The following is a 27,948-nucleotide window of genomic DNA, read 5'->3' on the forward strand; positions in this document are numbered from 1 at the left end:
GAAAGAAAGGAGGAGGAGGAGGAGGAGGAAGAGGAAAAAGAGGCAGCAGAGGTAAAAGTGTCAGTGTTAGCTGACTGCATAGAAAATAATCAATAAAATAATAGCAGAAAAGTTCCCAAATCTTTAGTAAGATTTATTTCATAAAATAAGTACTACTGGACTTCATAGATCACCCCAACATATGAGTAGTGGATGACCCAACTACCAGACAGATCATCCATATAAATACTCAATATAAGAAACTTCTGAAATTAATAAAACTATAGCTCAAGTGGACTTAACAGGCATCTACAGATTATTACTGAAAAACTGCAGAATACGCATTCTTCCCCATGGAACATTCTCCAAAATAGAACATCTCTTGAAAATAGAGTAAATCTTAATAAAGGAAAATTGAAATAACCTACTTGTATCAGACTACAAAGTCTAGATCTAGGTAATTAAATAAATACCACCAAAAAAAGTTTACCTTCAAAAAGCAGGAAAGCTTGAACTTTTTCTCTTTCGTGTGGACTTACATAGGAAGTGACTTGTGACCATAAACTGGAAGCTGGTGGCTCATGCCTATAATCCTGGCTACTCAGGAGATTGAAATCTGTGGATTGTGGTTTAAAGCCAGCCTGAAAAGGAAAGACCATGAGACTCTATATCTCTAATTGATCATCAAAAAAAAAAAAATCTGGAAGTGGAGCTGTGGCTCAGTTGGTAGAATGCTACCTTTACACTCAGGGACAATGCCTAGGCCGTGGGATTAGACCCCAGACCCACCTACCCCCGCTCCCTGCTCAGAGGCAGATGGGCTATTTAGCATTACCATCCAACGACAGCTTATACTCAATTATAATTATACTCAATTATTCTAGTTTAACTCTCTCCAATTTCCTTTCTGCTAGACTAGCACAGTTCCACATTTTCATCCAGGCTATCTTTTCTATTGCTTCATAATAAATTGCCATGTATTTACTGGCCTCACACAACATACATTTATTAACTCAATTTTTGTGAGGTAGGAGCTTGATCTTCTTCAAGGCAGAAATCATGTTAGACAGGGTTAGGTTCAATACTTGGCAAGAGTTTGCATCTAGGTTGTCTACTAATAAGATGGTGTCTTAAGTGACATACTATCACTGCAATGGCATTCCATTTCCTTTAGTCTACTACTTATCAAGTGCCTGACTACAGTAAAAAGACAGGCTTTAACAAAGCTATAAACATGAGAAAGAGACCTGAAAGCTCAGATCAGTACTAACCAAAAAGGGATGTGCAGGCTTAAGATGTAGCTCAGAATAGGAAGAGAGAGGGAGATGGAGGGAGGGAAAGATAATCCACACATTTTCTAGTAGCCACATTAGAAAAAGTAACATACTACAATACTATTTTATGTATTTTATGTGATGAAATGGTCACAGTGTCCCACACCAAAATGATGCCATGTACATTGTTCTCTTTAAATTCTAAATACCAAATGTAGACTTACGATTCAAAGTCCACACTGTCCTGAGACCATCCCAAGTCCCAAATGGTTTGAATGGATAATGCAGTCTAAGGTCCAACTCCATTTTGAGCAGGAATCAGTACTCCAACTATGCCAGGAGTCTGGTGAAAACTCCCTAACCACACTCTTGTCTGCTTATATAAACCCTCTTCTCCACAGAGCCTCAACTCTGGCCGTCTTTGCCAGGTCTACATAGCTAAGTTTTAATAAGAATCTTTCTAAGGTTAAAGACAGCATCTCCAGTTCTTGGTTTCTGATCACCTCAATCCATTCTCACCAAGAACTTTCCTTTATCCTCTCCATGATTTCTTATTGGATACCTGTTACTTCCCTTCTTGATTGTAAATCCCTTACTATCCCACAAATGCTAGATGATAAAGAGGTCTCTGCCCTGGTGCTAGTTTTCCATCCAAATTGTGTCTGGTCTGGTTGTCTTTAAATAGTTGGTGGAGATAGAGAACTTTCAGATAACACAATGCATATTGGAAACAAAGAGGTGACCTGAAGGAATGCAGGAGTAAATGCTGGTTAGATTGTCTGATTTTTCAGAAAACCAAAAACCTCTTTTTCATAGGAAGCTACCCAGATATAAAATGCTATTCCTTTTTGAAAATACTAATATTCTGCAGTCTAAATATGTCAAACTGGATCTGCCTGTAAATATTTAGCTGTTGCTTCAGAGGCTTCTCTTTGTGTTGTGCTGGGATGGAGCCCAGTGTCTTGTTTATACTAGGAAAACACTCTACCACTGAACTCCAAGGTGCCTACCCCTTTTCAGTCCGAAGAGGTAATCCTTTTTTTAACATTTGGGAAAGCTACATCACTGAAGTTCCTAAGAATGAATCACAAGGAAAACTACCAAAAAAATAAAGGCTTCTCTTAGGCTACAAGGATTTCTCAGCTGGGTGCCAGTGGCTTACACCAGTAATCCCAGCTATTCAAGAGGCTGAGATGTTTGAAGCCAGCTGGGGAAGGAAAATCTGTGAGACTCTTATCTCCAATAAACTACTTAGAAAAATCTGGAAATGGTACTGCGGCTCAGGTGGTAGAACACTAGCCTTGAGCATAGAGAGGCTTAGAAACAGAGTCCAGGCCCTAAGTTCAAGCCCTAGAACAGGCAAACAACAAAACTCTTCTTGACTTTCCCTTGTAGTTTCACAAACTATTAAATGTCAAAAAGGTTTTGATTGATTTTAATTTCTTTTGTACACTTACATTTTTCCCAAATGAATGAATGAAAGCAAGAATGGGCAGAGTTGGGTACTAGAGCTAAACATAAAATGTCATGGTCTGATTCCATAACTTGGCTATTGTGGACAGTGCTAAAATAATAATGGATCTGCAGACATCTCTATTGTAATCCATCTTTGGGATATATAGTGTAGACAGTTTTATGAGCCTCCATCTGCTTTCCATAGTGGCTACAATAATTTAAATCTCTATCAACAGGTTTAACCCACCACACATATCCCAGTCAAAAGCCAGTAGCCTGTGGGCTTATTTCTGAGGCCTCTTATTCCACGGACCTGTGGATCTGTTGTCAATACCATGAAGAATTATAGTTTGAAGTCAAATATTGGTCTTTATTCAGGATTGCTTTGGTACTGAGGGTCTTTTTGCTTCCATATGACTTTTAGGATTGGATTTTCTATTTCTGATGAATATCAGAATCTTAATGAGAAATGAATATGTAAATCACTTTCAGTATGGCCGCTTCACAGTAACCATTATGTCAATCCACAAACGTAAGAGATCCTAGTGTTTTGTTCCTTTTTTCCAATGCCTTATAAATTTCATATGGTTTTATATATAGTTTTATGCTATTTATAATTTTGGTTGTAAAACTTTTGCCTCCTTTGTTATTTCTAGATTTTTTTTTAAAAAAGCAACTGTAAATGGGAGTGTTTTACTGATTTTTTTTCTCAAACTTGTTGGTGTAAAGCTATTGATTTGCATGATATACTCTGATACTTTGCTGAAATGTTTACCAGATATGAGCTTAGGTAGTATTTAGGATCTTTTAGGTGAAGGATCATTCTAGGTAGAGATAATTTGAGATCTTTCTTTCCAATTCATATTCCTTTCCTTTTTACTGCCTCACTGCTCTAAGATTCAAGCACTGCATTGTGTAAAAGAAATTCTTATTTTAAGCTTTAAATGTTTTGCTTTTGCCTATTTTGTTCAGTGTTGGCTATAGATCTGTCATACATAGTTTTTAATTACACTGAGGTACATTCCTCTATTCCTAGTTTTCCTTGGGCCTTTCATGAATTTTGTAAAAGGAGAATTTTTCTTCCTCTAATGAGATGATCATGATTTTTCCCCTTTATGCTGTTTATGTGTTACATTACTTATTTGCATATGTTGAAACATTCTTGTATCCCTAGAATAAAACCAACTTGATCATGGTATGATCTTTTTTATTGTTGTTGTTGTTGGTCATGGGGCTTGAACTCTGTGCCTGGGCACTGTCCCTGTGCTCTTCAGCTCAAGGAGAGTGCTCTACCACTTGATCCACAGCACCACTTCTAGTTTTCTGGTGGTTAATCGGCGATAAAGAGTCTCACAGACTTTCCGGCCCGGGCTGGCTTTGAACTGTGATCCTCAGATCTCAGCCTCCTGAGTAGCCATTGGTGCCTGGCTATATGATCATTTTAATGTGTTGATTTTGTTTTATATTATTAAGTTTTTTGCTAAGGAAATTACTTTCATTCCATCCTTAGGTTCGGTACTAGGTCATTCTTGGACTTGAATGAGTTTGGTACAGTTCTTCCCTCTTTCTTCATCCCCATTCCTTTTCTTCCAATAGTTTCAGGTCATTCAAGTCCATTCTGGTAGAATTCAACAGGGACCCCATCTGGTCTTGGAATTTTGACTCTCATTAATTTTAACCTCATTGCTTGTTAGTTTTTTATATTCTTTTGTTTCAGTTTGGGTAGAACTCATCTGTATTAGTATAACCATTTCTTCTAGATTTTCCAGTTTATTGGAATTTATAAAAATTCCTTAGTGATCTTCTGAATTCCATCGGTATCTGTGGCATTTTTTTTAAATTGTCTTCTTCCTTTTCCTTTTTGATTAGTTTGGCTAAGCATTTGTCAGTCTTTCCAGAGAACCTACTTTTTATTTCTTTGTACTAAGTCTCGATTTCATTATTCTTCAACATACTGATTTGGTTTACACAGCTGGCATAAAAAGTACATGCTACCATGCCAAAAATTTTATTGGTTAAGATGGGGTCTCATTAACTTCTTGCTACGGCTGCCCTTGACTTGTGATCCTCCAGATGTCTTATTAACAGCTAGAGTTCGAGGTGCGAGCAACCACATCTGGTTTGGCCTTGTTCCCCTAACACCTTGCCATACACCCATTAGGTTGAGATCTTACTTTTTAAAATAAGCTGTAAAACTTCCCTCTGAAAACTGCCTACAGATTCTGATAAACTGTCTTTTGAGTCTAGGTGGCTTTTAAATTTTCAATGACTCATTGATCATCCCAAAAACACACTGTTCAGTCTCCATGTGTCTCAATAGTTTCTGCATTTTCTTGTAATAATTCTATCCATGAGTTTGTTACAATACAGCAAACTTTTTGCTCTTCTTTGTTAGGACTCACATTATGACTTGAATTGCCATTTATTTTGCAGAATGTTCTGTGGACTGCTAGGAATGTCCTCTCTGCTGCTCTTGAATGTAATTCTCTGTAGATGCTTGTTAATCTTTTTGTAAAACAGTGTTATTTAATCCTGAGATATCTTCAATTTCTTCTTTTCTGAGTGATCTATGGATAGTGGAATGTTGCCATATGCTGAGATCAACTACTATATCTGGACCTGTCAATAATGTTTATGAACTTGGGGTGCTAGTGCTGTTTTGATACATGTAGAATTTAATGTTCTTGGTGGTTTGTTCCCTTCATCAATGTGTAGTGACTTCCCAGGCCTCTTCAAACTTAAGACTTGAAGTTGGTTTTATCACACAGCAGTAGAGTTGCTTTTATTTCCTTTAGATTTCCTCTTGCTTGGTATATAGTATTTCCTCCTTTCACTTTTAGTCTGTATGTTTTTGCCAGTGAATTGTATTTTAGCAGACAATAAATAGATGTGTCTTGTTTTTAATCTAGTCATCCAAATCATTTGGAGACTTAAAACCACTGACATTTCAGGCTATGACTAAAAAAGTATTTAGTTTCCTGTGACTTTATTTTTTTTCCCCCCAAGTTTGCCGATTTCCTGAATTGAACCTGTTTTTTTTCTTTCCTAATTCTTTTATGTCCATTTACTGCTCATTTGAAATTTCTTTTTTCTGTGTAATATTCCCTTAAGTATCTTCTGCAGTTCAGGCTTGGCGGGCATGAATTGCTTTAGCTGATCTTTAACTAATCTTTGAATTTCCCCATTGAATTTGAAGAATAATTTTGTTGAAACATTAAAAACTTTGGTGAGAAGAGTGAAACCCATTCATATTCCACTGTGAAAAAAAGAGACACCAAAAAAATTCTAAAATGGTAGGCACAGTAATGTATAACTGCAATCTCAGCTAGTCAGGAACACAGGGAGAGGAGCTGTCTTATTCTGAGGCCAGGATTAGGCTCTATAGCGAGACCCTGTCTCAAAGTAACAAAAAATTTCCTCTTCCAATAGACTCCAAAAGACATCTATAAAGGGGGAACATAATTATAAGTATTTAAGAAAACTTGTCTTTTCTCCTTTATCAAAAAAAGAAAAGAAAAACCTATAAAATGCTTATTTGATTTATTCAATAGGTGAAATAACTCACCAGTTCTTTTAATAGTCACTTAATAAAGGTGTATTTTTTCATACCAACAAGGTACCTAATAAAAGAAAGTCAAGCAGGCAAAGTGAACACATAATTTACTCTTGGAATTGCTTTAAGTAAGTACAAAAATGAATTAGGACATTAGCTGGTGGCAGATACTGAAGGCTCTAGCTAATGTAGTAATTTTACCTATCTCAACTAACAGGTGCATGTAGAAGCACATGCCTGTTATCCTACCCTCATAGAAGGCTGAGACTGGATCATGATTCCAAGCTCTCTCAGGCAGAAAAACCACAAGGTTGTATTTCAATGGAAGAAGTCTGACCTGTCATCCGAGCTACAGTGCAAATGGTGAAACAGAGACACTGCAGTCCAAGTGTAACCCTGGGCAGGAGGTAAGGCCCTATCTCAAAGATAATCAGTGCCAAAACAGGGATGGCAGCATAGATGTATGGAAGAGCACCTGTTTAGAAAGCTTAAGGCCATGAGTTCAAATAACTAGTACAAGAAAAAGAAATCAGACTATCTTTGTCTCATGCCTTATAATCTTATTTCTTTGGGAGGTTCCTCACTATACTATTCTCAACCAATACCTGAACATGGTGGTATATACTTGTCATCCAGCTACTAGGGAAGGTGCCATTACGATATATGCCAGCCTGAGCAACAGGTTTCAAGGGCCCATATCATAAGGAAAAGCTGAGCATGGTGGTCTATACCTGTCATCCTAGCTATGGCGGAAACTATATATGAGTATATGTAGGAGTATAGTGGTGCAGGCCAGTCTGTACAAAAAGTGAGATTCTATCTCAAAAAGTAGCTAGAGCAATAAGGGCTGGAGGCTTAGGTCAAGTCATAGTATGAATTTGAGTTCAAACCACAATAATGCCTCTGGCTGCCTCCCAAACTCCCCCACCACTATAATCAGGAGAGAAAGGGAAAGTGGGAAGGGCGATGGTAATGGAGGATGAGTATGATTAATGTATGACAAAAAGTATGCATGAAAAAAAAAAGTATGCATGAAGATATCATAAGTAGTATTTTGTACAACTGAAACAACTAAAATGGATTAATGGATAAGAAAAAGGTGGTTTCAAAGAATCAGCAGGTTTTCTTAAATTTAATAACAATTTTTATACTGATAATTTTTAGCTTAGTAGTGTATAACAGCATTTTCCTCAGACAGATAATTATGAGACAAAAAAATCACTGCTGGATTCTGCAACTTATTTGAATTATTAGGAAAACAAATAAGCCAACAATTTCTTAGCTATCAGCAAAGACAGAAACCATTTCCATAGTAAATAGAATTGAAAATCCAGACATGAACCTATAGACCTAGAACCATCTAATCTTCGATAAGGGAGCTAAAAAAATAGAATGGAAGAAAGACACCCTCTTCAGTAAATGGTGCTGGTAAAATTAGTTAACTACTTGTAGAAAACTAAAGCTAGATCCTTATATATCATCCTGCACCAGAATCAACTCCAGATGGATCAAAGACCTCAGAGTCAAAGCAGACACTCTGAAAACATTACAGGATGGAATAGGAGAAACCCTAGGTCTCCTTGGCACAGGCTGAAATTTTCTTAATAGAGACCCGGAAACACAACAAATCAAAGAAAGGTTGGACAAACGGGATTGAATAAAATTGCAGAGCTTCTGCATGGCAGAGGAAATAGCTAGCAACATCAATAGAAAGCCCATGGATTGGGAGAAGATCTTCACTAGCCATACAATGGACAAGGGTCTCATATCTAAAATATACCTGGAACTCAAAAAATTAACTCCTCCAACAATAAATCTTCAAAGAAACAACTGCCCAATAAATAAGTGGGCTAAAGACTTAAAGAGAAACTTCTCTGAAGAGGAAAGGATGGCCAATAGACACATGAAGAAATGCTCAACCTCCCTAGCCATAAAAGAAATGCAACTCAAAACAACATTGAGATACCACCTCACCCCAGTTAGAATGGCTATAATCAAGAACTCTAATAACAACAGATGCTGGAGGGAATGTGGACAGAAGGGAAACTTACTGCATTGTTGGTGGGAGTGTAAACTTGTTCAACCACTTTGGAAAGCAGTATGGAGGTTCCTCATAAGACTCCACATAGAGCTCCCCTATGACCCAGCAATCCCACTTTTGGGCATTTACCCAAAGATTCACAAACAAGACCACACTAAAGCTATCAGCACGACTATGTTTATTGTAGCATTATTTACTATAGCTAAGAGATGGAACCAACCCAGATGCCCCTCAGTAGCTGAATGGATCAAGAAAATGTGGTATATATATACACAATGGAATTCTATGCCTCCATCAGAAAGAATGACACTGTCCCACTTGTTAGGAAATGGAAAGACTTGGAAAAAATTATATTAAGTAAAGTAAGCCAGGCCCAAAGAAACATAGGTCCGTCCCATGGTTTCCCTTATTTGCAATATCTAGTATATGTCTGAGACAAGCAGAAAAGGTCAGATAAGGTGATGTCAGGAAAATGAACCCTAAGATACGTATTCAAATGTTTTTTTTTTCTTTCATGCAATTGTTTCTAACACATTTATAAGATTATTTCTTTGTTGCTTTGTATGTCCCTCCCCCACAGTATAACCCCTGCTTTCACTGTATTTGATGTCAGTGTAATTTGTGGAGGGGAAGGGAAAAAACAAATCGTTTAAATAGGGATACAGGTGGACCCATTGCAACAATGAGATGTACAAGTCGTTATGTCGAAAATGAACCTTACAACTTTGGTGGGGGGAGGGGGATTGGGTGGGACGGTGGGGGGAGGAAGGGAAGGGAAGGGGAAACAAAGGAGGCTACAATGCTTGATAAGAAATGAACTCATTATCTTGCCCATATAATTGTAACCCCTCTGTACAGTATTTTCACAATTAAAAAAAAACTATGAAAAAAAGAAACCATTTCCATAGTAATCTATTATTTTTACCAATATACCTAATAGCTAAAGGATGATAATTGAACTGCACTGCTTGTCCCATTTTTGTTTCTAGACAAACAGGATTATTTTGTCTACCAGAACATCAAGAATAGTGCAATTCCATATGGTCTAATACAACCCACTTCCTTTGATTTAAAGCAGCATACAAATACAATATATCCAGAGCTGCAATATCTTTATTTATTTTTCCAAACCAGTACCAATGAAAGTCAAAGTACTACCAAGGAAAGCACGTCTGCCCAAAGTATAGTTGTTCCTGGTGCAGCAATTCAAACAGAAACAAAAGGCACGTCTGTTTCTCGTGGGGGGGGAAAAGCAACATCAGATTATTTTCAGCAGTAAATTGTTATGGTTGTGTTATGTTCTTAGGTTTCAGTACCACAGCACCCAAAGACACACCACCCTTTTTCCTCTTCTAAACTACCCCAGGTAAGTTTGGAGTCATAAGTTGTTCAGGGTCAATGGTAGAGGTATTTCAAACAGACAAAAGTAGAGGCTTTAAAGCACTTGATTCCTATAGACTAGTTACTTTAACCCCACAAATTACAAGTAAGTAAAAGGTAGCTCACAGAGATTCACAGAGCTGCCCAACACTGCATATCTACCAAGAGACTCCTTTGAAAAGAAGTCAACCTGGCTTAAAATCCAGTTCTCTGAATTTCTAAGGCAGTAAACTAAAATTTACACTTAATAGTAGAATGGACTAGAATATTTAATTGATTCCTATCTTCAACTCAAAATGCCACCACAACCAAACAGCACTTTCTTTACATAATATCAAGAGACTTATGCTAAAATCTTTTGTCTAAAGAACACAAATTCTAAAACAGTAGAACATATTTTTCTGTGCTTTTTGGTTCAGCAAATAGTCATACTGTAAGGACATCTTACACAAACTTTCCTATTTGGCAACTTATAACTAACTACATAACAGGTAATATGACATATAATTAATTTGAATGAAAATCTTATCAACTGTTAACATACCATATTTTGTTTTAAACAGAACAAGATATATTATGGTCCCACAGCTAATAATCCTTATAAATCCAGCTATGGAAAAAAGAACAGATTACAAACATTTTATGTTTTAAAAAGTAATTAATCAACTGAAACAATATGAGGTCCTAAACAAGCTATTTGATCATCTAGAGAGGTATATTGTAACTTGTGTTTCCAACTTTTTTATTTTACTCAATTTGTTTCCAATTTGGTAAACTTGAAGAAATAAAGTAGCAATTAGAAATAATTTTAAGAACTTTTTTAAAAAGGCCTTTCATTCTTTCAGCAATTTCAACATCTTAATAAGTATGGACTAGAAATCTTTTAAAACAAACTTGTTAACATTTCTGTATTCCAAAGATAACCTGTAAATGAATGAAGACTCGCTGATGTGGGTTTGAATGGGAGAAAATGGAGGCAGTGTGTCCTTCAGTTACTCTGGATTCACCTAAAACAGAGAAAAATAAAAACTACACTCAAGCTGTCAGCAGCCTCAATGACCTAAATGCTATAATCTTTTTTTTTTTTTAACAGTATATACTGACCATAAAGCGAACCATGTGCAATTTGTAAACAGTTTCTGATCTTGAAAATTAGTTTTATCACTCCATACCACAAGTCATAGTTCTGATTATAATTGTTTTAGAAGTAAATAATATTCTAGTAAGAATGCAACATCAAGTTAAAAAAAACATCATAATCAGGAAAATAAAATGTGCAGAACCAAAAACAATAATTTGTAAGATAATTTTTCAAAAGTCATTGTCATGGGGGAGAAAGGGATAGCATGGAGATCAATCCAGATTAAGAGAATTAAGTGTCATTTAGAAAAAAAGTGTCTATTTGTTGTTCTCAATGTGCTACATGATTTCTTTTCTTTTGTTTCCCTCCTATGGTTTATTCCCGGTTGTCACTCCATTCAATTTTGGTACCCTGGGTATTGTATATACATTTATCTGAACTTGGGAAGGGAAGGGGGACAACAAAATGGTGAGACAAAGGACAAAGGAGGAACCTATGCAACAGCGATACTCCCAAGACATTATGTTGGAAAGGATCAGTACAACCTGGGGGGAAAGTGGGGGAAAATGGGGAAAAACGAGGGAAGGGGTAGCAAATTAGACAAGAAATGTAAGCACTACCATACTTATGTAACTGTAATACCTCTATACATAACCTTGACAATAAACTTTTTTTAAAAAGGTGATATATATATATATATATATTTATATATATTCCTGCATGGATCCTGGATCTAAGAATACACACATACATATATTAAAGATTTAAATATCACACTCATACATATGTATCTGTAATATTCACGTATTAAAAAGTCAATTAGGGAATATTTGCTAGTAATATAGTATATAGATGTAATCACGGTTAAATAGAGGGTTACTGTCCTCATCCCTTACAAGATACATGATGAAGTACTCAAGTGTATAGAAGACTTACCAATTTACACAATATATGTATGGGTATATGAACACATCAATACAAACATGTATGTAAACAAGCATAAGTAGATAAACAATTGCTAATGAGTGAATCTAAATGAACAATATTTAGATGCTCCATGTATTTATCATTGAGTGTATCTCTGGTCTGCATATTAATAAGGAAAATTCTTGGAAAAAAGCACCACTTATAGTTCATAGAAAAAGCATATTTAATTCAAGGGGCCGATTTAGTAATTCTTACTCCCTTTCTGAAATAAAAAATAATTTTTATAATTATAATTATAATAAGGGAGTATAAGCAGTTATCAACCAAAATCAAACAAATGATTGATGTAATCAGAAAATGATACAAGAGTAATGAATTAAAACTATGGTTTTGTGATTGGTATTTTAAAAGTAATCTAATAGAAAGTTATTCTAACCAGTCCAACTAGCAATAAATGAAACAGCTGAGAGAAAGTAGTGATTTTAATTGTAAATAGGATGACAATTTAACCAATTATCCTGATAAAGACTCGTTTTGTAAAGTAATTGCTACAATTTTTATAGTTGCAGATTTTATTTTGTAGGGCATTAAGTTGTCTTATACAAACCTGAAACTTTGGACTGAAGATTTTTCAAAAGGGGCTGGGAAGGTAGCTTAGTGGTAGAGTGCTTGCCTCACATGCATGAGGCCCTGGGTTTGATTCCTCAGCACCACATAAACAGCAAAGGCCAGAAGTGGCACTGTGGCTCAAGTGGTAGAGTGCTAGCCTTGAGCTGAAGAGCTTGGGGACAGCGCCCAGGCCCAGAGTTCAAGCCCCATGACCACCAAAAAAAAAAAAAAAGATTTTTCAAGCTCAATGTTATATGCCATATATAAAAGTCAAATCTACCAGAAATGAGCAGGACTGATCTATTACAAGCATTTAAAGTATAAAAGCTGAGGTAAAGACAAAAATTTCCTTAAGTAGTTAATAGGAAGGGGAAATCTCTAGGCACATAAGAAGGTCCTTCATTGAGCAGGAGATAGGAAATAGTGAAAAAGGACCACAGAGATATAAGTATTACTGGTATATAATCATATCCGATTAGCCACAGTCGATTGGCTATTTATGCTGCATAGTAATGGACTGAATTTTGTTCCTAGTTAGTTATCACTTTTATGGTAACACATCTAAAACATCACAAAAGAAATAAACTTGGAAAATAAGTTTACATTATAGTTAGCTAATTTTTATAAATAATTGTACTCTTTCACAATAAGCTAATTAATAAAAGATTTCTTGAAAATACTATACACGTACACATATACACACAGGTTTCAAAACAAAAACTATTTGGGAGTCTAACTGGCCCCTTCATATTTCCACTCTTTCCATTTAAAAGTTACCTACCTGTAATTTTCATTCTTAGTAAGCGAAAGGCACAAAGATATTATCAGTTTCAAGCACTCACCATCTGAATCTTTAAACTTAATAATCTAAAAGGTAATGAAAAATGTATATATATTCATATGGGGAGGGGGGAAATTCCCTCATTCCACCGGTCTGACTTTTATAGCGCAAAATATATACTGAATACTGAATTGATTACTGAATACTGAAGTGATTTTACAGCACAAAGAATATCAAAATTAAAATGGGAACAGGATAGAGCTGTAAATAGAAATTTATAGTAAGGCAAGAAAAGATAAAATATGACTTCGGAAAGTATATCAGTTAAAACACCATATTCAAATTTGAATGAAAAAGACTATAATCACTTCAATAATGCTTACCATTGAGCTGGTGGCTCACCTCTACAATCCTAACTATTCAGGAGGCTGAAATCTAAGGATCAGTGTTTGAGGCCAACCCAGGAAGGAAAGCCTGTGAAACGCTTCTTTCTAATTAACCACCAAAAAGTAGAACTGTGGCTCAAGTAGTAGAGTGCTAGCTAGTCAAGATAAAACATGACTTGGGGAAAGTCTATCAGTTAAAACACCATATTCAAATTCGAATGAAAAAGATTATAATCACTTCAATAATGATTACCATTGAGCTGGTGGCTCACACCTACAATCCTAACTACTTAGGAGGCTGAAATCTAAGGATCAGTGTTTGAGGCCAACCCAGGAAGGAAAGCCTGTGAGATGCTTCTTTCTAATTAACCACCAAAAGTAGACCTGTGGCTCAAGTAGTAGAGTGCTAGCTAGCTAGTCTTGAGCAAAAAGCTCAGGGACAGTGCCCAGGACCTAAGTTCAAGCCTCAGGGCCAGTGCCAAAACAAAACAAAATAAAACAAAAAAAACAAAAAAAAACTTAGGAAAAATATTTACGGTAGAAAGCCCGAAGTAAAATTTTAAAACTACTATTTAGGGCAGTACACTCTAAACCAAGGAAAATCTAACAGCACAGTGAGACATGACTTGAAGATGGGCTGTCAATCTGAATCTGGAGATAAGCCATAATTATCTGCCTAAGATGGAGTCAGCTACCTAAAGATGCATACAAGCTTCTTTATGACAACAGCCTTAGAAAACACAAACCAAACTGACACTGATAGAATGAACTTGTTAAATCAATTCATTAAACATGGAATTTGACACAAATGTTCAGTTAACTAACAGTGTTAAATTGTAGCACAGTTACATCAGTGAAATAGTAAAATTACTATCAAAGTGTCAGTGGAAAACACTTGTCTGGATTAAAAGTATTCCTTCAAAAATATTCCTGAATAAAAAAATAATAATAATTCCATTAGAAATTTAAATGAGATAGAGAAAGAAACTGAAGAAAACTCCAGCTTGAAAGACAGCAATAAATAAACTGTTAAACGAAGCCAGGAATATAAATTACTTTGAAGCATCCACTTATATCCATTTTAATGAAGAATTAAAGAATACAATGTGTTAAAGACATTTAAAAGACTAGTAATGGGGTAAGACAGATGAATCAAATTCTGATTATGTTCTAAACAATTACAAGAGACTTTGAAAATGTAGTGTAATTCATGTTTTCTTTCCAGTTCAAACATTTCTATCTACAGCCTGTTTTTGGTGTCATTGCCACCAATGAACACAGAAACAGCCTAGAAACCTACTTACTATCCAACTAGGAAAAAAGCGAAATGACATTATTTCTTTAGAAGTTAGGTATAAAAATGTGATCCTATTTAATTTTGTCTTGTGGTCCCACATAGCTGAAACATCATGCCGAAATTTAACAGTTGAAGAGGGCACATTCTCATCTGCTCTAACTGCACCCACAGTTTAGCTAAGCTGGCATACTGACAGCTCCTGGTATACAGAGGTTACAGAAACAGACACATTAACGCACGAGGTTAGCTCACAACCAATACTGCAAAACTGAAACTGGGGTCAGCAACACCTTCCCGTAAATATACTATACACACTTTGCTCTCCTGTAGTTTAATAGTGTACTTAGCTTAAATTTACACACATTAGGAAACGTGGTAACTGTTCATGATTAAAATAGCAATGTAAATTAATTTAACACAGTGTTAAATATATTCACATGATCACCATTGCAATTCAAATGGCCACTACTGAAGTTACATATTAATATATACAGACCCTTTGTCACAAGTTTGTTGACCAGGTCATTTTACAAGACAATAAGCTTGTAATGATTCTGATTCTTCGTATTACAAAAGGAATTAGATGTTGTAAGTAGTTTCATTCCTCTGGGGAAGGGGACAGGTGAACCTCTAGGAAGTCAGTGCAAATTGAAGAGTTCTACCTTCTGGAGTATTTGACCTTGTCCATCAAGATAGATTCCTTTAAGTTGACAATGAACAAATCTTAGGATATTAATGGATCTCCTAACATTGTCAGTGGCATTTAGCAGCTATGTGCCACCAAGAAGAACACCAGGTCCTATAGCAGAGCCTGCTGGGAATATGACTGCTGTGGCTGAGCTGGCTGCTGGCTGCCTCCTGCTGGAGGCAGGGTCGGCGCTGTGAGTGTGTAACTTGGCACCTGGGACATATTAGCTCCAGCATTCTGGTAAATGGTGACATCAGCAGGTGCGGCGGTGGCAGCAGCAGGAGGAGGACTATACATAGCAGCCTGGCTGGTATATGCATTTCCTTGAACAGAACTGACCATTGCGCTGTGGAGGGAAAAAAATAATTAAGTAAATATTCAATTATAGAACCATTTTGAGACAAATAAGGAAATCTACTTATTGAGCTCATTCATTTAAATTCATTTGGTAATTTTATTAAATATTTATAATGTGTCCAACAATTCACTGGGCTCACAGGATGCTAAAAAAACAAGGAAAAATACTTCTCTATTACATTCTAATAAGAGAAAAACAATAAACCAGTTTTTGTCAATGTGTTATAAATGCTACGCAGAACAGCCTGGTAGGGAGGACCAAATGTATCTGGGGAAGGCTAGTTCATAGTGTGGTAGGTGAAGTCCTTCAGGGCTTAGAATATATAGTGCCTTGAAAGCAGTAAGGATTCTGGCTTAACTGTAAAAAAGATGGAAAGATACTGTTCTGAACAAGAAGATTTTGTTCTTTTTTGGTGAAGGGGATCAAATCCAAGGCACTGTGCACAATGGGCACTGAGCTACATCCTGAGCCTGTCAGGACTTAAGGGTCAGTTTGTCGACAAATATTGAAGTGTCACCAAAATCTGACAATGGCTAGGGTAGACAAGGAAAATTGGCTTTTTATAACTGGTTAAAACAAAAACAAAACAAACAAACAAACAAAAAACCTGCCAGGCGCCCGTGGCTCATACCTGTATCCTAGCTACTCAGGAGGCTCAGATCTGAGGATTGTAGTTCAAAGCCAGCCCGGGCAAGAAAGTCTGTGAGATTCTTATTTCCAATTAACCACCAGAAAACGGGAAGTGGCACCTCAAGTGATAGAACACTAGCCTTAAGCTGAAGAGCTGAGGGACAGTGCTCAGGCCCAGAGATCAACCCCCATGACCGACAAAAAACAACCTGGCAAAGTGGCTATTTAGTGAAAAAAACAGATTATGGATAGGAGTGTAAAGAAACAGAAGAGTAGAAATCAAAGATTTCTTGGGACCTATCAAATAGAAATACAGAAGATAATGCATAGTCAGTCAGCTATTCACCTCCAGTCGAGTGGGGAGGTTGTGAGTAGAAAAAAAACATTTGGGAGTCATAAGCACATGGGCTACATGAAATTCTAGGGAGGGACTGAGGAGAAAAAACAAGTCTATTCAGGGAATCCTAGACTTCTTAAAATCAGAAAGAATAAGAAGCCCTAAAAAAAGGAACCTGAAGAGTAGCAGTTAGACAGAAAACTAAGAAACAACAGCTGTGGCCAACTGAAAAAGTATATGATACAATATTAGTGGGGAAAATTTACTTAGGAGATAAGCAAATGACTGCAAACTGGGTGATGTGGTAGGGAGGTAATGGATAGCACAGGTAAAAGAAAGTATTAAAGGATGAAACTGTAAACTGGGTGATGGAACTGGAAGTTGAGAAAATAAACTTGGTCTACTGTGAGAATGATTACAGCAAGAGATAACATTTGTGGGCTGTCCTGTGTGTGCCTAACACTGTGCTATATATACCACCACTGTCATTCCAAATGTGCTGCATAGTAAGATATAAACTTAAAACTTGTGCTATTATTTGTATTAGTAATAAACTACCATGCTGCACTGTAGTAAACATACAAAGCTATAACTAAAATACAGTTCAGTGGCTCGGAGAACTGGCTTGTGGCTAGCACTGTACTACCACAGGAGGTCTTATGTGAATGCCACAATGGTGTCTGGTGGCAGTGGTATGTGGATCAATCATCAATTTTTCCTATCCACACCTTTGTTTATGGAGCATTGCAGGCAATTAAGAATGTTAACATCATTAACCATAAGTAAGCATTGATAATCAAATTACGTGGGGTAAGAAGCCTGGGTCTGTTGACTAGGAAGTGCAGGACTTGCAGATGGTGGACCGGCTCCTTGGCTGAGAGAAGACAGCTGCTCTGGGGGAAGACTGTAGCTCTGGAGATGGCTCATCTGTGCACTCCCTGCCACCAGGTAAGCACCACTGGTAGGCGTCCCTGTATATACCTGTAACCATTAAGGCAGAAACACACCCAAGTTATAAAACTTCAATGTGCATTTCAAGCTTTTTCTGCAGAGGCATTTACAACATGAATACAAATTATTCCTTTGGAATCTTACAAGTTATCTGTCAAGAGGCATTTTGTAAAATATTTCCAGTAGACTCTTTCTGAACCTAAAACATTGGCTAGTGTATGCTTATCTTGCCCACAGAAGCATAAAAATTTTACCTTGAAACTTCATGCTAGTATAATCTTTTAAATTTATTTAATGTTTTTTACACTGATTTTTTTTGGGGGGGGTCCGGTTGTGGGGCCTGAACTCTAGGCCTGGACGCTGTCCCTCAGCTCTTCAGCTCAAGGCTAGCACTCTACCACTTGAGCCACAGCGCCACTTCCAGCTTTTTTCTTTTTGCTTATGTGGTACTGAGGAATCGAACCCAGGGCCTCAGGCATGCAAGGCAAGCGCCCTACCACTGAGCCACCTTCCCAGGCCCCACACTGATTTATTTTAAAGTGACTTTTAGGGAAATGTATTTGTGTTCACTGATTTATAGTCATGACTGAATTTATAATTCACATTTTCTAAATTGCAATTTAATGAGTGTAAAGTAAACTAATTTTCTCAAGCAGGGGCCAACAAACTTTCCTGTTAAAGGGCCACGAAGTGAATACTTTAGGCTTTGTGAGCCACAGATCTGTCAAAACAGCTCAATTTTGCAGAAGTAGAATGCAGCTGGATAACGAAGAAACAAATTAAGAGTTGCTGTGTTCCATAGAAGTTTCTCAAGAATCGGCAGCAGCCTAGATCTGATTGCCTATTTCTATTTCTAAAAGTTGTAATTTTTGAAAAAAGGGACTAAAGTATTAAACACCCAAAGTCTTCATTCAACATGTTTTTATTTTCGATAGCATATATTTTAAATGTTTGAAATGAGAACTATTGCCTATGTGGTAAGATTATAGTAACATGTGACCAAGAGATGAGGGCCACAATCATGAATTTCAGTTAAGCCACATGAATGATATTAGCTCTCAGAATCCAAACTGTCTTCATTATAAATATAGCTATGCCTGCCTGCCTGCCTTAATGACTATAGTTCACTGTTCATAGTAAACTGAATGCGAATGTTACTTGTTCGTTTGACTCAAACTGCTGTGAAGACTCCTGACAGATGTCACCTAGCCTCATGTGAATTCTCAGGCCTTGCTGCTCATCTACTAAGTACTGGCCACTCATTTCAGGTGAAAGAGGCCATGTAAAAAATTAATCTGAGCAAACACTGTGAACATTCTATGAACAGAACAGTATCTGGTTAATTGCTCTTGTTATACCCAGGACATAGAAAAAGGGCCTCTTAAACAGTCTGAAGTCAAGAGAGAAAAAAGTACTGTGTATTATAATATAAACACTCTAATGTTTTGTTTTCATGGTGCTAAGAATTGAACCAAAGGCAGGCCTTATATATGCTAGGCAACTGCTCTACTACTGAACCACATCTTCAACAATGAATGCATACTAATGTGAAAGGGAGGAGGGGATATCCATTAAGGCAGCTATTAAAAATTTCATAGAGCTGGGTGCCAGTGGCTCACGCCTGTAATCCTAGCTATTCAGGAGGCTGAGATCTGAGGCTCATGGTTCAAAGCCAGCCTGGGCAGGAAAGTCCATGAGACTCTTATCTCCAATAAACCACAGAAAACTGGAAGTGATGCTGTAGCTCAAGTGGTAGACCTCAGGGACAGTGGCCAGGCCCAGAGTTCAAGCTCTACAACCAACCAAAAAACAAAACAAACAAAAAAAAAACTCAAAGAAATTTTTTCTTTGTTGGTTTTATAATAGCTTTGCAACAGTTTTCCCCACTGCATTTAAACTTTCTTTTTCAGGATAAGTAGACATTTGTTAGGTATTTAAAATAGTTTTCCAATCATTGAAATGGTACGTTTTAATTTGGACAGCTTCTACCAAATATTTTATTAAGAAACGACAGATATACCAAAAGCTGTACATATTTAGTGAATCCAACTTAATGATCTGGAGATAAATATACCCTTGAAACATCACCATAATCCACGTAATAAACACATCCACCAATCTATGTTTCCTCTCACACTATTTTGTGTGTTAAAAACATTTCATATAATCAGTCCCTGTAAGACAAAAACTATGCTCAAAAGAATTTAGTACTAACAAGAAAGTCAACATAAATGACACTGAAGTTGTTAATCAGATAATTAAATATCAAGCTTTAAAATATTTAAAACAAAAGCCTCAACTGGAGAGATTCTGATTCAATAAAACAAGGGTAGTACAAGACCCTAGTATCACCTATCACCATAAGGTAAGGGAAGAACCTTGATAGGGAATTCTGCTGCCTGTCCTTGCACTAAAGCAATAAAAAACCATTAGTACATTTACTATGTTAGAACATTATTTCTTGAGTAAAAGAAAATTTCTACGAAGCTTTATTTTCATTTTAGTCATTACAATTAGAAAGGTTCATATTTTAGCTAGGTATGGTGGAAGTACATGTATAAATGCAGCATTCTGAAGACTGAGACAGGAGGGTCACAAGTTCAAGGCCAGTTTGAGCAAAGTAATGAGACATTATCTCAAAAAAAAAGCTTGCTTTAAAGCATTATAGCTGAGTGCTAGCAGCTCTGAAGTGTAATCCTTGCTACTCAGGAGACTGAGATCTGATGATTGAGATTTGAAGCCAGCCCAGGCAGAAAAGTCTGTTGAGACTCATATCTCCAATTAGCCAACAAAAAAAACGGAAGTGAAGCTATGACTCAAATGGTAGAGCTCTAGGCTTAAGCAGGGACAGTGCTCAGGATCTGAGTTCAAGCTCTAGGACCAACATATACACAAAAAGGAAAGAAAGTTTCATATTTTGCAAAACTAGATTACAAATGATCTCAAATGTATTAAGAAAATTTTAAAACACAGACTTGAGCTTATGGCATACCTGAGAACTAGAAACACCTGGCTGCATGTAATACTGCTGATTCTGCAGTTTCGCATACATGGAATACATTGGATCTTCGTTCATTAACTTCGTATATAATGAGAGTGCCTCCATCACTTTAACATTAAGTTCTGAGAGTTCTGAATGTTTTCTGAAAAATTATGCAATAAGTTGAAACATAATTTGTTGCTGAAATAATACGTTTTAAGTAAGAATACATCAAAATAGTGAGAATACCAGCAGACATAATTAAGAATTTATCTTGTGACAAAAAATCTTGGGTTCTGGTCTTAAAACAATCAGAATTACTTAAGGTTAGGTACTGTGCCGAGGAAGTTCTGGTTTATTCTACTTGTCTAAACCTTAAAGTATCTAGGCTTGCTGTTATTAACAGATGGCTTACCTGTGGGCTCTGACAACATCACTTTAGGAAGCATTATTATACTAGCCAACTCTTATTTTTAAAAAGATTAGTAAGACAGGAAAGATCAATTACATCTTCACTTTTACATAAGGATAAGTAAGTCCAATTTTTATATCAAGTTGAAAACAAGTGACTAGGGAATGGTTCCTTTACCTCTGTGAAAAGGCAGACAAAGCCCACCCTGCAACTTAGAGACAGTCTCAGCAAAGATGTACAATGCAAATACAGTCCAGGATTCCCTTACCTATCAATATCTTCCAGCTTCTCATCAATGAGTGGTCCCATCTGATGACACATTGCTAAGATGACAGTATTTGAAGAAACAAGGAAAAAACACAACAAAAGAAAGTGAACTTTTGATATTCATAGAGGAATAAAAGTTTAATTTGGAATAATAAAAATTATAGTAATTTCACATACCATAAACCAAAATTGGTTTTCTTAAAAGTATGATGGTGACAGCTTAATTAAAAGACTCTATGATGTTAAATGCGTACAAACCCTACTTAAGGTTTAAATGGTATGTCTAAGAAGAAACAATACATTTTAAAGATCACTTGTCCAAAACCACTTTGAAATACAGAACACTAGATATTACCTCAACCTCTATTTTTTGTTTCCAAGGCAAACAGAAAACCAGGCTTACCTTCCAGGTGAAGGAGCTCTGGGAGGTCTGGCTGATTATCACTGGGGTCTGTACTCTGCAACATCTGTAGCAGCTGGTCCATCTTATCCTACAGGAATTTAATTAATAGTGAAAAAATGCAACCAATCTGTGAAATATTTTGTTCTCACCTCCCAGCCTAGATAATGAATTAAAGACTTGTAATTCAGTTATGGGCAGCAATTTTCTTTCTGTGTCAGCACTTTTTGTATTCTTATATATTTTAAAACTGCTAACAGATCTTCTCTCAAATTAGAAGAAATAGGACTACCACGTTAAAACGTGAGCTTTCACTTCGGAGCAGCTGTTAACTTAGCCATGTGACAGGGGTGGTGTCCTTCTCAAGATGGCTTGCTATGACTAACAACTCGGTCATTATTTCTTGTCCACAATGAATACAGCAGCTGATTCAGTAAGGCCAAACTCAGCTCCATTACAGCTTCTACTCTCGTAAATGGAGCTCTAAAGATTTACTCCATCTTCTTTCTACCAGTGTTCTAGTTTGGAACTGTAGTTTCCATTCTCCTGTGAAGGAAAGACTGGACAGCATCTTAAGCCAATGGCACACCTCTATTTTGAAACATGCTGCTGTTATGAACCAATGGAACAAATAAATCATCAATATATATTATGTAAGTACATAGGTATTTCTAATCTACCAAAAAACAGTTTATTACAAACCTTATTCCATGAACAGTTCTTATGAAGTTATACTACTACTATTCACAAGTACACAGGGCCAAGTAATTTAAAGACCACTAACCCTAAAGCAGTTATTTAAAATAAAAACTCTGTTCTAGAAAGGAACACAGTTAAGCCGGGCGCTGGTGGCTCACGCCTGTAATCCTAGCTACTCAGGAGGCTGAGATCTGAGGATTGCGGTTCAAAGCCAGCCCAGGCAGGAAAGTCCATGAGATTCTTATCTCCAATAAACCACCTGAAAACCAGAAGTGGTGTTGTGGCTCAAGTGGTAGAGCACTCGCCTTTAGCTGAAGAGCTGAGGGACAGAGCCCAGGCACAGAGTTCAAGCCCCATGATTGACAAAAAAAAAAAAAAAAAGGAAGAAAGGAACACAGTTGTAATGAACTAATCTTCAGAGTGAAGTGACCCAATGTATTAAAAACTCTTCTCAAGTCAAATAAATTATATACTTTGATATGAATACTATTTTTCAATGTAAAAGAGTCACAATTTTCCTTTTAAGATTAAAGTCTAAAAAAAAAGCTGGAGATGTAACTCAGTGGTAGTATGTTGCCTACCCTATACTAGGTCCAAACCTCAAAACTATGAGAAAATAAACCAAAAAATCAAGAGGAAAAAGAAGTCTAAAATAAAGATAGCACATATCAGGCTATAGCCCTGTATCCCAGAAAGGTAAAGTGAGTCAATTAACATGTAAATCTTTTTTTTTCTTGTTTAAAAGTACTATACACTGGTTAATATGATTTACTATCAAAGAAATGGGGTTTCTATACAGACCACTAGTCTGACTATATTCAGACTCTCTGTAATGCAATTTCACCAAATACAGCTTTTTCTTGACTTAGCTGATTCCTTGGCTCTAAACAGTCTTCTACAATGTTTTTCTCGAAGAGCACTTTGAAAATTGTCTGCTTCTGTCTTTCCAAAATAATGTCAAAACTTACAGATTCTTTTACATACCTTAAAGATGATTTTTCCTGTTTAAAATGTTACAGAAGATATGTATTTTTTCTAGTACATTATGTATTGACATTGTAAAACAAAAACTTCATTCTTTTAAATATATTCAGAGGATTTCAAATACCAAAGCAATTTGTAATCAACATTACCATTTTGTAAAACATAGGCCAGAGATGAAGTTTGGTAAAGCACTTGCTTGGCATATGAAAGGCCCTGGGTTATATCTCTAGCCCCAAATCAAAACCAAAAACAAAGTCTGCCCAGAATTTCAAATTATTCCTCTCTCTTCTTGATCTCACTGTACTTCCAAAATTTTTTACCCTTAGGTAATACACTTTCAAGTCTAACTCTGTTAAGTTTCCTTACAATTAAAATAATGTATAAAATTGCCATGTGCTGAAAGCTCATGCTTGTAAGACTAGCTACTTAATAGTCTGAGACAGGGAGGATCATGGTTGAACTCCAACCTGAGCAGAAAAATCCTAATGACTCCATCTTATTGGAGCATGCTCAGTCCCCTAAATGAGAATTTAAAATAATGAGGTCTTCCTAGGGCAAAAGCACAATTAAGAGAGAAAGTTTCAACAATTATCTCTGCTTTGTCTATATTGACTTTTTATAATAAGAAAATATGAAGTATACTTGCCATCAACTATTTTTAAAAAAAAACAAGCATTCCAACTTTAGTACAAAGTATGAAATACATTACCAAGAAAATTACTTACTTCATCAATAAAGGCTGGCTCTGGCTCTGGTTCTATTGTCTCTATCTGAACTTCATCACTAAATTGTACTGTCTTCTTCTCTGTTTTAACTGTAAAATACGTTTAAAATAATATATCCTGAATGTATTTAAAGTTTTAAGTAATAAGGTAAAATTTAGAATTGATTTCTTCTTCCCATCAAGCTAAGACTCAATTTAAGAAATGACTGGAATGCAGATTTGAGAAACAATAGCAGAACATTATGAAATTCCATAAAGATTTCTTAATTCTCTCTTATAAAGACTTCATGCTTTCTATAAGAGACTTCATTAAAGTAGTTATGTTCAAAACAAATATAAATCACCCTCTAAAGAGCTCAGTAAATTGCTAGAAAAAGTGAAATTTAACAATAGCATAAATGAATTCTGCAACTTTAAACAAATCCTCTTTCTAAATTAACAATCTTCCTAAAAGAAAAGTCTCACTTGAAGAAAAAAAAAAAAAACACTCTTCTTCAACATACTAAGTTTGAAAGTCAGCTATATGTGCTCCAGCACTCTGCCAACGTAACAACATCCAGGCCAGTGAAGAACTGTGTATATGGCCTTGGCAGAGATCTTAACTTACCAGCAATTTAAGCCTGTATTTTCTAGTTACATTCATCTATGAAAAGAAAAAGTTGTCATTGGACAGAGTACTTTTTTATGCTCACCAAAATCGATCTTTAATACTGTTAGGTATGATAATACACTTTTAATTCCAGCTTTCAGAAAGCAGAGGTAGGGGGCTGGGAAGGTGGCTCAGTGGTAGAGCTCTTGCCTTGCATTCATGAGGCCCTGGGTTTGATTCCTCAGCACCAAATAAGGAAAAAGAAAAAAAGCCAGAAGTGGCGCTGTGGCTCAAGTGGTAGAGCGCTAGCCTTGAGCTGAAGAGCTGAGGGACAACGCCCAGGCCCAGAGTTCAGGCCCCACGACCAGACCCAAATAAATAAATAAATGAATGAATGAAAGTGGAGGTAAGAGAACCTCAACCTCAAGGGTCATGCTCGCTACACAATAAGTAAGAGCCTATCTTGAAAAAAGAACCCAACGACAAAATCCAAAAAGCAAGAAAAAATATAATTTAGTAAATAATTAAAATAGCAACTTCTCCAAATAATACTAAAAGGCACATATGGTTTCTAAAGAATTTGTATTTTTCACCCTTCCAGCAGTAAGATCATTCAGAAATCATAAAAATACTAAGAATCCAAAGTGAAAGAGAGATGGCAAACCAGAACAAAAGGGAAATAAACTATTCAATGTTGATGGAATATATTATTCCCCAATGACTCTCCAAAACAAATCTATATGATAAGCCCATTTTTTAAGAAAGGTGTTTTAGAAAGATCAAATAAGAAACTAGAAGAGCAAACCTAATAAATAGCAATGCCTGGATTTGACTGTCAATCCATCTTGTTCTCTTAGCAAACCAGTGGGGGGGGGGTCTGGCTTGTGATTTTATTCTGAAAACAAGTCTTAACCAACACTGAATTTTGTGTTGTGTGCCTTTACATAAAATAGGAACACTTGGATTTCCAACATGAAGAATATGTTCACTCCATTCAAAATACCATAAACCAAAATTCTACAAACAAAAAAACTTCAGCAGGTTCATTTTCCCACAAGGGAAAAGAGACATCTGCTTACAGAAACTTTTGTGTTTTACACTGTAAGTTATTAACAAATAGGAAGCTGATACAGTACTGCATTGGCTCTTACTCAGAAGAGAATACAGCTGACAATGCAGTTTGGAGCCCTCTTCCACACAGCTTCTAATACTATATGTGTGGACTGTAAAAATATTGCTTTCGTATATATATATATATATATATATATATATATATGACATTTTCACAGTATCAAACTATAACTCCAAGACAACTAAGTAGAAAAAATGTTTCTATATGACAGATTAAATGTGGATCATATAGCAACCATTTTTCAAGTTTGAAAATCACAATTAAATTACATGAACTTGGATCCTTCTGTTTCTCTTTTCATTGCCCAGTGACACAAAATACTAGAAAGCTCATAATAAAGTTGCTCTGCCATACAATGGAAAAAAATTGAGACAGACATGACTCACATTAATGCATGACATCTTAAATTGTCTTGAAGAACAGTCCAAAACCATTTTAATCTTTCTAACACGTGGTGCACTAAAACAAAATAAAACCGCAATACCCAAAGAACAATACAACCTGCCCAAGTTATTAAAAAGAATACTATACAATGCCATTGAAATAAATCATCACATGTTTTTAGTAATAGCAAAAAAGAACATGACTGAAATCTGCGCTACAAAAGTGATACAAGGGGGTAGGAAGTTGGCTCAGTGGTAGAGTGCTTGCCTTGCATGCATGAGGTCCTGGGTTTGATTCCTTAGCACCACATAAGCAGAAAAAGCCAGAAGTGGGGCTGTGGCTCAAGTGGTAGAGCGCTAGCCTTGAGCTGAAGAGCTGAGGAACAGCACCCAGGCCCAGGGTTCAGGCCCATGACCGACAAAAAAAAAAAGTGAAACAAGATAAGCTGGCAGTAACTGCGAGAGGTTAAAACTCTCTCTTCAAAGAGAAGTGAAGTATATATTCACTGTTAACACATGTTATTTACACATTATTTATTCTATAAATATGTATGTAACATACATTGTAGGTAAGATCCAGTGCAAATGGGAGAAAAATAAAGATGCGAAGACAAAAAGTCATAAAATTCCTATGAACTAAAAAATAACTGGGGATGTTATGGCTTGTCACTTTCTTTGGAAGACAAAAAGGCATATAGCTGGAGACTGCAGGTTACAAACTTACATAGAAAATGTAGAAATTTTAAGTCTTGCAGTCACTAATAGAAAGCTTTCCCAGGCCTGAACACATGTTTTCTTAAGTAACAGAAGCTTAAACTTGATGGCTCAAATTCACTATGAAATTCAGTGTCACCAATAAATGTACCCCAATACTCTGATAGAATAATGGCGATTATATCTCCTGCAACTATTATAGCTGCCTTGAAAACTGCTTTTTCTCCATGGCCTCATATTCTAGTTCTTTTTCCTCATCATCAAAAGTTTGAGAATACAACAAAATAATCATTACATATTAGTTAAATACCACAGTTAATATGGCTCCTTCAGTATACCTGACCTGGGGACATAGGATTGCTGTCAAGTCTAGGGCTAGAAACCAAAAAGCTGCCCTGCCCTTTAAGAGGTCACACTGTTTTGTCACTCTTTAGCTGAAAAGAACACTTCTTAATGACTTGTACTTTTATAATCACATTTATACAAATGGTTACAGATGCTATTAAAAAGTCTATATTCTGTCTGGAAATAATCTTGACAGATTAAAGGACTTCAATTTTTACAGGTTATTTCTGCATTATTTATTTATTTATTTATTTATTTATTTATTTATTTTTCTGGTTGTGAGGCCTCAACTCCAGGCCTGGGCGCTGTCCCTCAGCTCTTCAGCTCACGGCTAGCGTTCTATCTCTTGAGCCACAGCACCACTTCCGGCTTTTTCTGCTTATGTGGTGCTGAGGAATTGAACCCAGGGCCTCATGCATGCAAGGCAAGCGCTCTACCACTGAGCCACCTTCCCAGCCCTATTTTTGCAATTTTCAACGAATACCTAGTCCACTAGCATTTGAAAAGCCACTGCTCCAGACAGTTGACTTTAACCCAACTTTCATTGAGAAGACTGTGGATTATCTATCATTGGTGGACAGACTGAAAAACA

The 27,948-nt window shown here is 36.3% G+C and overlaps 1 protein-coding gene and 1 long non-coding RNA gene across 2 annotated transcripts in view; one reads left to right on the forward strand and one right to left on the reverse strand.

The window, feature by feature from the left end:
- The first annotated feature begins 5,050 nt into the window (after positions 1 to 5,050).
- LOC122113125 lies at positions 5,051 to 14,810 on the forward strand. The gene is made up of 3 exons (XR_006148384.1): positions 5,051 to 5,062; positions 6,419 to 6,421; positions 14,713 to 14,810. It is a non-coding gene; the product is annotated as an uncharacterized LOC122113125 (long non-coding RNA).
- Positions 14,723 to 27,948, reverse strand: part of Stam (signal transducing adaptor molecule) — a 42,377-nt gene continuing 29,151 nt past the window's right edge. The window contains exons 9-14 of the mRNA XM_042686074.1: positions 24,195 to 24,283; positions 21,790 to 21,877; positions 21,388 to 21,442; positions 20,720 to 20,870; positions 17,582 to 17,757; positions 14,723 to 15,797 (exon numbers count right to left, since the gene is read on the reverse strand). Of these exons, the coding sequence (XP_042542008.1) occupies positions 15,563 to 15,797; positions 17,582 to 17,757; positions 20,720 to 20,870; positions 21,388 to 21,442; positions 21,790 to 21,877; positions 24,195 to 24,283 (794 nt within the window). The 3' untranslated portion in view covers positions 14,723 to 15,562. The remainder of the gene's footprint in view (positions 15,798 to 17,581; positions 17,758 to 20,719; positions 20,871 to 21,387; positions 21,443 to 21,789; positions 21,878 to 24,194; positions 24,284 to 27,948) is intronic.

This window comes from Dipodomys spectabilis, unplaced genomic scaffold (assembly GCF_019054845.1).
Source record: "Dipodomys spectabilis isolate Male_0828 unplaced genomic scaffold, ASM1905484v1 ptg000096l, whole genome shotgun sequence".
Lineage (NCBI taxonomy): Eukaryota > Metazoa > Chordata > Mammalia > Rodentia > Heteromyidae > Dipodomys > Dipodomys spectabilis.